Below are 9939 nucleotides of genomic sequence, written 5' to 3'. Positions count from 1 at the left end.
ACTTTCTCTCATCTTCCTTGCAGAGCCCAGCAACCGCGCTCAGTGGTTCATCTCCATGGAAAACTCGTCAGTCTCCTCGGCTGGTACCCGCGACGCTCCCACAGTCAACTGGAACTACTACAAGAAGGTCACGCACTCTCAGAAATCCAACGGAGCATCGCTCGGATCTCGAGATGCTCGGGTGGACCAGTACATTTGACCAGTTCAAAATATTCTTTCTACACTTCACGACGTGTCTCTCGCTACCCTTCCTATCCCCATCCCCTCCCCCCCCTTTCCCCGACTGCCAGCACCCTCCCCCTAATTCTTCCATGATCCCAGCAAGTCGAAGTCCTGCTGCTCCTGCTCCCCCGTCAGCCAGTCGCACTAGTCGCAGGCTCCACGACTTACCCCCGAGCTCGTCCCGTTCCCGTTCAACCCCTTGTGATGCGCCTCCCCGACTGCGCCCTTGTCCTCGTGAGGAGACAGGAGGTCCTCCAGTCTTTCCTCGATCCTGTCAAGCCTCGCCTGGCGGCGATACGTCAGTCACAGCCCCGCACACAGAACCTCTCCTACCTCCAGCTCCATCAGCGTCTCCTTCGTCGGCAGCCCAGACAGGTCGGGAGGCAGCTCTACTTCCTGCTGGGGTATCAGCAGGGTGACAGGTCAGGCGCAGCTGGAGGGACCTTCGCTCTTGTTGGGGTCCCGGGGGTCTCATCCCTGTCCCCGTTGGCTGTCGCATCAGCAGCCCCTCCCCCGTCCTTGATGTTCACGACTGCCTCGTCATCGGAGGTGGGAGCGAAGCGAGAGGCTCTCCTCCTTTTGGTTCCCTTGCAGAGCGAGATGAAGAACTTGATCATGCTCTCGAAGATCCCGACGCCGAGGCCAACAAATGCCCACACACTGACGAAGATGATCAGGCCCAGCATGTTGTACAGCCCCAGGGCAGTCGAGTTGCCCGTGCTGCCAGCACAGTTGAAGGAGCCAGCGATCCAGTTGGACTCGATGGCAGAGATGTCTCCTGTCTCCTTCAAGTACTGGATCACCTGACTGAACTGCAGCTGATGCATCTGAGTGGAGGACAAAGGGAAGATGAAGGTGTATCCGAAGCTGCCGAAGATGTCGCCCACTGACACCAGGGAACCTTGCACGCTCGTGAAGGTGATGTTACAGCTGGTGGCCGAACTGTCACACTTACAAGTGTCCTGGGTCAAGCCAGGCTGAGAGCAATAACCCCCGCTGTTCCCGCACATTCCCATCTGCCAGAACTCGTTGTTGACCTTGTAGCTGATGACAGAATCATCGTAGAATGTCGCGGTCGACTTGCCCTGGTACACATTCATGAGGCAGGAAGACACGTCCTTCTCGTAGTGCTTCGTGATCGTGGAACCGTAAATGCTCTCAGACTGTTGGATGAAGGTAGATGTAGAGTTCTGCAAGGTGGGCAAGCACAAGGAGATGGAAGGGTTGGTGCTCTTGATGAACTCATCGATGGATTTGATGCTCGTTGTTGTCGGCGTCTGGAGCAAGATGCTGTTGAGGTTACCAGTGAAGATCGATTTCAGGAGCAGGGCAAAGAAGAGCTGCGCGAGAACAAGGGTTCTTCCTGCGTTGGTGACTGGCTGGTGATCCTGAACCCCCAGGACCAGCGTGAAGGACCAGTAGAAGGTGTCGAGAACGAGCATGAAAGGGTTGCGAGTCAGCGTCTCGTTGTTGGTGTATCCCTCAATCACGATCAGAACAATGCCCGCCTGCCGGTGGGTCAGTCCAGGGGAGGAGGAGGAAGTCAGTAGAGAGGTCTGGGGAGGAGTTAGTCAGCAGGAGAGGTCAGGGGAGGAGGAGGAAGTCAGTAGGAGAGGTCAGGGGAGGAGTTAGTCAGCAGGAGAGTTCCAGGGGAGGAGGAGGAAGTCAGTAGGAGAGGTCAGGGGGGAGGAGGAAGTCAGCAGGAGAGGTCAGGGGAGGAGTTAGTCAGCAGGAGAGGTCAGGGGAGGAGGAGGTCAGGGAAGGAGAAGAGGTCAGGGGGAAGGAGAAGAGGTCAGGGGGAAGGAGGAAGTCAGGGGAGGGAGTCAAAGGAGGGGGGAGTCAGAGGAAGGGGGAGGGGAGGTGAGCAGATACCAGGACGATCTCAGCACCGATGAGGATCCAAACTATGTAGTCGAAGGAAGCTGCCCAGGAGAAGGGCCCGGAGGCTTGAGGCTGAGACATAGTGAACAACAAGAACCCTTTCTCCATGTACGGCTGCGTCACGAAGAAGTTGCTCGTCCTGAAGCACAATCACTCCTGAGGTTGCACGCCCAAGACCTTACAAGTCTGAAGATAACTTGAACGCCCCAGCTCCAAAGCAATCATTCACTGAGTTGCATAATGACTTTGGTCCTGTAAAAGTTGGATTTCACATTGCGGTCTTACAGGCTGGCAATCAATCATACCATAGAAAGGACCAGCAGTGCCTGTGCTTATCATTTGCTTTGCAGCAGTTGCCTTGTCGTATTCAGCACACTGCAACATGGCATGAGATTGCTAGGCAGCAGAGTCAGCAAGGGGATGCGACCTTGCTTGTTTTGTTGTAGTTCAACATACTGCAAACAGACGTTGTCAGGCAAAGGGCTGCTCTACAGCAGGATGACTCACTCGCAAGGGTAGTAGTAGTTGATGTTAATCCCCATCGTGTCTTTAATCTTCTTGAGGATGTCGATCCTGTCAGTCAATCATTATCGACTTGTACTTTACCCACGAACCCATACGTCAATCCTGAAAGACCCGCCTTGTCCGTCCTGGTTTGCATGGCATTACCAGGGTCCGGACCATCGAAGTTGTTGATCATCACGAAGGGAGGGATCTGTACCAGCAAACATCAGCAAATTTCAGAGGTGAGAATGGATTAAACAAGTACTTGGTAGATCACAACATTGAAGGTAACATTCAACTCTGGCGATGGCCCGTTAATGCTATTCGGAGATCTCCATTCCGTGTAACTGCTCCATTTTCACATAGGATAAAAGGATTTCACATAGGGTCAAAGGCAGTCAGCAAGAGCACTTACGTAACTTTATCGAACAGAAGCTTGTACTGCTGCGCAGTCAAACCTGGGATCGTCCTATGAAGCCTGGTGCAATAGTCAGCTCTGTAGTAGCTTCGTGGTGTTACTGACTTGCTGACGAGGGCAGAAAATTCTTGTTCTGATAAGGAAGATGTTGCTGGTGTGAAGATTTCAAATCAGCAGAAGCACATCGCTTTGGAAGGGTACCGTAGCCCACAAGGTGTGCGATCAATAAGATCTGAATCCCCTTCTGCCGAAACTTTCAGTCGTTATGGCATTGCAAAGCCTTTGCTCACAGTTTTCCAGCTCGTGGACATTGCAATAAACGAATATGAGGTGTTGAAATTATTAGTACATTTCAGAAGCTGCGAAAAAGCATTATCAGAAATTGCATGCATAAATGTACAAGGACACAACAACTCATCTAAGTAAATGAGCTTCAAATCGCTCGTCTCAGAATATCTACAGGAAATATTCCTCACAGCAAATTATATGGGAAACAGTCTTCGAACTGATTACGCTGTTGCTGCATCAAAGTCTTCTGTAAGGAGCATCGGTTTCGAAGCCGGTGACGCATTCTACTGAGGTATGGTTTGGCAAGAAAGCATTGCTGAGCTATTCGATGTGATCATATGCTGTCTTACAACCATTCTCATCGTCCCATGCATCGCTCTCATCCTCGTCCCTCCCGCCATAGCACTACGCTCAGCTTAAGCCCTTTCCTCACGACAAGCCACCATGCGAATTTAGTCCCGGAGAGTCACCTACCCTACCAAAGCAAAATACCCCAACACATGACCCCCACCACACCCTATCCCGCTGAGTACCCACCCCCGAAAGGCATCGAATTCTACCCTGGTGATCACTACCCCAGGTCCCCCAGATATTCTTCCGGACCCTACCCTCCCTTCGAAACACAACCCTACGACGAGGGACTGGTACCCATCTTTCTAGCCCTCCAGACGTGCACCAGGACCCTTACCCTGATTTTACTTGTCTGCTTCTAAATGAATTTGCACCTACTTCACAAATATCAGGCCTTGTTTCACCACCACCCCACCTTGTTTATCTCCACCCCTATTTCTCAGCCTCTTGATCTGACATCGCCCGGAAAGGTACTCGCGACAAAAACTCAACGACCACCCCCAACCCCCATTTTTCAACCACGACAACCCGACCACCCCACTGTTGAAGTACCCCACCCATTAAAAGTTACGAAAATTACACTCAGACCAATAGTCCTGGAGCCCCATGATCATCGGATACTGCACCACCCACCCCCACCTAAAGCAGCCGCTTCCCCTTCCCCGCCTCATCCGTTCAAAAGATAAATTCACCCTGGGTGGTACTTACCGGGCCCCTGACACCGTCACTGATATTAGGCCCGTTTCCCGCCGGCTCCCAGATTCCAGATTCCAGATTTTTTCATACAAATATAAGTCAATTTCTTTTTTTCTCCTCCAAATGTTTTGGAGAACTCAACTATAAGTCATTTTAATTTGAGAATGAAACGATGCGGTTGACTTTCCCAGATTTTGCTTTTCGAATGGGCAGGCACTATATGGAAATATACTATTAGCTCAATCGAGAAAAATTGTTAGAAGGTAGGCAGGGTACGCTGGGAGCATGAAATATGAACAGGCAGTGGACCCCACCCCCTGTCAGTATGTATTGAAAGCACCGGTGAATATTTCGGGGTAAATTTCAAATCATTTTGAATAAAGTCAAAAATCTGGAATCTGGGAGCCGGCGGGAAACGGCCCTTAGTCAGTCCTTCTTTACTCAAAGTTACGTTAAATATCAGTACCAGTCAGTAGTTCCTTACCCCTGCCCCTCGGGGCACATCAGAACCGTCACTGTGGTAACTAGCACGGCTCTCATCTTCACCCTTCACCTGCTAGCCGCATGATTTTCTAATTGGCCTTCTAATAAAATCATGCCATGCCATGTGCTCCTAGTACATTGGCACTGACTCCCCCTGGCTCGGAAGTTGATGAAGCTTCACAGTTGATTGTGTCTTCATGTGCCCGACGGGAGTAAACTGACCCGGTCAGTGAAAGACTCATACCGCCCCCGGGCCCGGCCGAGCCGGGTCGGCACCGTGCTCAGCGGCACTGGCAGGCCGGGCCCGGCTCTGGCTCTGGTCTACCATCAGACGTGGTAACATAACGATCTATTGGGCATGCAGGATCAGTCGCCTACGTTCAAACTCGAGGGAGGAGGCTGGGAGAGAGGAGAGAGAGAAGGGATAGAAGGGATAGAAGGGATAGAAGGGAGAGGAAGAAAGGGAGGGGAAAGAGCAAGACACTTTCGGCATCGTCAGTAGTCATAAGAAACGGGTCGAGCATAGGATACGTCTACACTCTACAGCGATGGTCTTGTCTACACGAAAGCTCCCCTTCTACTCCTCCGTTCTTGCCATGATGTACTTTCTTTGTCTCCCACTCTCTATCACACAAGAACATGATCTTCCACTATCAGAAGGCATTCTCAGTGCTTCGAAGCGTGAAAATGCAAGCTGTCAAGACGAAAATCCTGCGCTCAAAACTCTTTTGGAGCGTAGAAGAAAACTTTTACGAAAATTTCCAACCACGCGGAAAGAGCAGTGCAGGGAGAACTTATTCAGTAGGAATAGCTTGAACATGGATCAAAATGCATCAGTCGTTGATCATGTACAAGAAGACGCAAACACCTCGGAGAATGATACAGCAAAAGAAGCCGCTTTGGAATCGAGTTACAACCTCACAGGGACTGGGCTTCATAGTTTCCTGCCTCCGGAGTCTCACAAGGTCATACAGCAACCGCAAAACCGAACACACGACGAGGAAGACAGGTCAAATGCGATTTGTGTCCCCGGAGATGCTGCGCAACCAGCATGCGACTCGATGCCGTATATTTCATCGTCCCCAGAATCGGCTGATCGGGGATACGAACTGGAGAGTCGAGCCCTGGAGTTCTTGGGAGACTTCAACCCCGGTGTCACAAGGCTTCCGGATAGAGGTGTAGATGGTGCAAGCAGTGCCAGTTCTGTCAAGAAGCGAGCAGTGATCCAAGAAGCAGCTAAAGTTGCCCTTCAACGGCAACAAGCTGCAACTGGACTGGTCTGTATGCAGAACAAGGTGCAACCTGACGTTTGATAGTGATGATCAGGAATCCAATGCCGGCAAAAGAGCTCACAAAGTCGTCAGCAATATGTCTTCATCTTCAGAAAGCGAGGGTGAGGTATGTTCTTCCCTTGCCGCATCACTGTCGACCCCGTGGTAACTGGATCCTAGAGGCAGGGCCCCATTTTGAACGAAAGAGGGCAGATTAGCGACTGGGACTACAAGTGATTGATTGCAGTGTGTGGCACTGTGCTCATACTCCGTGACTCCTCTCCATGGTAGGAGGAGGGATGAGAAATTTCAAAAGGAGCTCGCAGATGCGCCGCTGACCACGGACATGTGAGCGAGTTGTTTCAAGGCTGAGGCTACTCATGGGGATTTGCTGTGCAGAGCACCGAGTGGAGAGAAGACGACGGTGTTCTGGAAGATGGTCCGTAGAAGGGGGCTCTACTTCGAAGACATGAACGTGACGGGCGGCTTCACGTGACATGGAGACGGCGGTGTATACATAGCAAACTGACAGCCTCCGCAGGGACAAATACGGGCGGAAAGTGAACTATGCCGGCGTTCCTCTCCCAGCTGATCCAAGTGATTCAAGTCATCTCTGTATGCGGAATACATGACACGAGGTTTGACAGAACAGCGACCATTCCGCGACAAGGAGTTAGGTACCCTGCGACTCAGGAAGGGCAGTGGGGGCGCGTATAGCTCTCGACACCGCTGACAGCAAGGAAGACAGCTGGATATGACTTCAGCAGGAGTAAGATCGTCACTGCAACTGCTGCGATGTCTGCCGGTAAGCATCAGCTCGTTCTTATTCTGTCTGTTTCTTGTTGTTTCACAGCAACACAAGCTCCCCCCTATCTCCTCTGCATCTTCTGAAGTCTGGAGATGGCAGGCTTGTCTGCTGGCGGCACCTTGAAAGCACGTGATCAGCAGCTCCTCCTGTCCAACTAGGACACACCTCCAGGTCTTGCAAGTCCGCCAACCCCACCCAGCGACATTCCTCATGCTCCGACAGGACAGGGTCTCCCAACATTTCTGCCTGCTCACGAGGTTACCACAGCAGGAGCTGCCCTCCCCCTCTTCAAGCACCAGATAGCAGAACAGCTCGATCCGACCATCATCCCCGCTAGCAAGAAAATCTCCTACCCGCAAGTCGACGCTGAACTCCTGTATCATGCTCGTTATCCTCCCTCACTCCCCCAAGAAGAGTTACCTCCTGCATTTCTCGTTTCAGGGCTGTCTGGTCATCTTCGCCCTCCTCCACCTTCCCCCCAGGAAACTCCCACATCCCTCCATAGTCCTTCACAATGAGGTAAGAACGCCTCTGCATGTGCTGGAGGTTCGGAAGAGACGAACCTTGCTCGATTGCCGTTTCGCCATGAACACCTCGTCGCCTCGTAGGACGACAGCTCCCACCACTCGCTTCAAGGGCTTGCTGCCCCCACCTCAATCAACGCCATGGATCGCAAGAGAGCACGAGCATACCTGGAGCTCTCAGCTCTCATGTGCATGCACCCCGCGCCTCCCTGTGCAAGGTTCTCAGCGCACTGGCTGCTCATGTTCATGGCAGACCCCTTGTCGAGTCAGCTGGGAGACGAAGGCTGGTGCTCCTGCCCTGCCCTCGCTTCCTCCCCGGATGTCGCTCCCTCCCGCTACGAGCTCTCCCCCTCTCATCGCCGCCATCACCGCCGCCACCAGTATCCATCCTTGTAGCCATCCCGAGGCCATTGGTGAACGAGGGGGATGAGATTGTGAATGAGGGTGATGATAACAGGAGTTTGTTCGAGAAGCCCTCGCTATGGAAGCGACATGGAGGAGGGGAGGGAGAGGAGGAGAGGGAGCAGGAGGAGACTGGCAGCGATGAAGATTGGGAGAGGTAGAGGGGGGGGGGGCGGTAAGGTTAAGGGAGAGGAGGAGGGGGAGATAGGGGGAGAGGATAGGAAGGTTAGCCAAATAGTTCAGGGAATTCGGGGTAACGATCCTTTGATGAAAGCAGGGACGGTGAGTGCAAGAACGCAAGAATTCGAAGAATGAGCTTCCTGCTGCTTCATGCTCACGCCCAACTTGACAGGTAGATGCATCGGAGTGCGCAGCGAAGAAATCAACCGAGGGAGGGAAGCAGTTCTTCGAGCATGGGGGGAGAATACCTGTCTATGAGCAGGTGTTTACGTCAGGAGGCATCTGGTAGCTTGCTGAAGGTGATCGCACAGGTTCGCAGAGATGTCTTTCGATGAAGCTCGTGCGAGCATGCACCCTTCCTTGTCTGAGAGCTTCTCCCGCCATTCGCTCCCCCTCAACGATGTTCCGAGAGATCGCAGGAACGTCTCCCATGCGCCGGCTCCGCCCCTCGAGTTCAACGGGTTTCCTGACATGTACACGCTGCTCTAGGACTTCAGCCGCGCCCTCGCTAACTGCTACTTCCCAGTTTGACTAGTTTTGCTAACTCCGTCACGAGGTCGATCTCGAGTAAGTTCTCAGCCTTGAGGACGACGGAGGCTGACAGGATTGCAGTGGGGCATGCGGGCAGTAGAAACAGCAACAGCAGGGCGGCGGAAGACTTTGACGAGTATCAAGCTCTGCAGATGCTCGACGAAGATGTAGTCAAGAGGGGCGTGTCGGACAGGTCGCTTCCGGTCGAGGGAGAGGAAGAGCGAGTGAGAGTGGTTGGCAGGAAGATGAGGAGCTTTCCGGTGCAGTTGATACACAGAGCCAAAGCGCGGAAAGACAAGTGCCATATCTGCCAATGTGAATACGAGACAACCGACAAGGTGAGGACGGTAGGGAGGTGTTGTCGATTTGACGATTGCTGCCAAGATCTTGACGCTCCCGTGCAAGCACTTCTTTCACCCTGATTGCATCAAAGGATGGTTCAAGGAAAATCGGACTTGCCCTGTGTGTCGTTTTGAAGTTGAAAAATGATCAGAGGTGTGGCTTGCAAGAATGTTCCCATTCATGTACATAAGCTGGATGGAGAAGATTTGAAAAACCTCATCCAACAACTATCTTGCTTCACTGCTGCTTCTTCCGAAGAGCGATAGATCTCACGAGCTTGCTCTGTTTGTAGCGCATGTTGTCTACAAGCCATGTAGGCAACGAGAGTGCAATGGCAGCCTGAGTGAGAGAAGGGCATTAGAAACGCGGCAGGGCTGGAAGAAATAGCGACTGAGGACGTGGAGGAGAAAGAGGCAAAAGAAATGCACAAGGTGGTGGTGGTGGTGATGGTAGTATTAGGAGGAGGAGGAGGAGATAGGAAGTAGCGAAGACATAAGACAAAGGTCAGGATGAAGCACCTGGAGGGCATGGGGCCAGTAGGGAGTGCAGTAAGATTCATATCCGACGCAAGCGAGCGAGGCCTTGGCCCACCTAGCATATACACGTCAAACGATCAGGCATCGACGAGGGTGGCATTGATTTACTGGTTCGGCCATGGCGTCATGAAGCTTCCCTTCCCTGCAGAAGACCGTCAGGCACGCTGCATGCAGAGAGGCTCCTTCCTACTTCTCTTCTCGTTGGGGATCGCCATCTTCGTGGCCACATAGTGAGGGACGTGATTCTGCACACACACTCCAGTCCCTCTCAGCTCCACGTTCATGGACTTGCTGAAGGACTCGACGAACGCCTGGCAGGCTCCTTGTCATACAGCAAGAATGCAGAAGAGTCAGTGAAGCTCATCACCTTGGAGGCGCCGTAAACTGCATAGAAAGGAGCGTTAATGTTCCCTTCGAATGATCCCACGTTCACAACGACGCCCTTCTTCCTGCTCTGCATCTCGGGAAGGACCTGGAGATGAGAATGAATGCAAGAGGAGGG

At 52.5% G+C, this 9939-nt stretch overlaps 6 protein-coding genes across 6 annotated transcripts in view; 3 read left to right on the top strand and 3 right to left on the bottom strand.

The window, feature by feature from the left end:
- The window catches only part of GUITHDRAFT_118085 (hypothetical protein), a gene marked incomplete at both ends in the record, with an annotated part of 4826 nt that extends 4627 nt beyond the window's left edge, over window positions 1-199 (top strand). The window contains one exon of the mRNA XM_005822733.1: window positions 24-199. Coding sequence (XP_005822790.1) covers window positions 24-199 — 176 coding nt within the window. The remainder of the gene's footprint in view (window positions 1-23) is intronic.
- Window positions 200-300: 101 nt separating this feature from the next.
- GUITHDRAFT_146266 (hypothetical protein) lies at window positions 301-3336 on the bottom strand (the record flags this gene model as incomplete). The annotated part of the gene is made up of 14 exons (XM_005822732.1): window positions 301-342; window positions 391-507; window positions 556-618; window positions 666-1730; window positions 2095-2242; window positions 2286-2355; window positions 2409-2478; window positions 2531-2558; window positions 2611-2676; window positions 2718-2818; window positions 2873-2954; window positions 3023-3065; window positions 3227-3269; window positions 3316-3336. 14 exons carry the CDS (start codon window positions 3334-3336, stop codon window positions 301-303), a joined length of 1959 nt encoding a protein of 652 aa, XP_005822789.1.
- A 2325-nt stretch (window positions 3337-5661) lies between these two features.
- Window positions 5662-6847, top strand: GUITHDRAFT_118083 (hypothetical protein; the record flags this gene model as incomplete). The annotated part of the gene is made up of 7 exons (XM_005822731.1): window positions 5662-6120; window positions 6170-6241; window positions 6301-6347; window positions 6406-6462; window positions 6514-6606; window positions 6656-6711; window positions 6762-6847. The coding sequence occupies 7 exons, from the start codon at window positions 5662-5664 to the stop codon at window positions 6845-6847; spliced, it is 870 nt and encodes a 289-aa protein (XP_005822788.1).
- A 136-nt stretch (window positions 6848-6983) lies between these two features.
- On the bottom strand, window positions 6984-7694 carry GUITHDRAFT_146264 (hypothetical protein; the record flags this gene model as incomplete). Its single annotated transcript, XM_005822730.1, has 6 exons — window positions 6984-7040; window positions 7088-7168; window positions 7219-7296; window positions 7343-7429; window positions 7486-7564; window positions 7615-7694. 6 exons carry the CDS (start codon window positions 7692-7694, stop codon window positions 6984-6986), a joined length of 462 nt encoding a protein of 153 aa, XP_005822787.1.
- Window positions 7695-8804: 1110 nt separating this feature from the next.
- On the top strand, window positions 8805-9048 carry GUITHDRAFT_79449 (hypothetical protein; the record flags this gene model as incomplete). The annotated part of the gene is made up of 2 exons (XM_005822729.1): window positions 8805-8897; window positions 8944-9048. The coding sequence occupies 2 exons, from the start codon at window positions 8805-8807 to the stop codon at window positions 9046-9048; spliced, it is 198 nt and encodes a 65-aa protein (XP_005822786.1).
- Window positions 9049-9356: 308 nt separating this feature from the next.
- Window positions 9357-9939, bottom strand: part of GUITHDRAFT_79492 (hypothetical protein) — a gene marked incomplete at both ends in the record, with an annotated part of 1357 nt that continues 774 nt past the window's right edge. Inside the window, 4 exons of the mRNA XM_005822728.1 lie at window positions 9357-9492; window positions 9546-9579; window positions 9628-9748; window positions 9805-9909. Coding sequence (XP_005822785.1) covers window positions 9357-9492; window positions 9546-9579; window positions 9628-9748; window positions 9805-9909 — 396 coding nt within the window. The remainder of the gene's footprint in view (window positions 9493-9545; window positions 9580-9627; window positions 9749-9804; window positions 9910-9939) is intronic.

Source organism: Guillardia theta, assembly GCF_000315625.1.
Source record: "Guillardia theta CCMP2712 unplaced genomic scaffold GUITHscaffold_120, whole genome shotgun sequence".
Taxonomy (NCBI): Eukaryota; class Cryptophyceae; order Pyrenomonadales; family Geminigeraceae; genus Guillardia; species Guillardia theta.
This window is presented reverse-complemented; position numbering and strand designations above follow the sequence as displayed.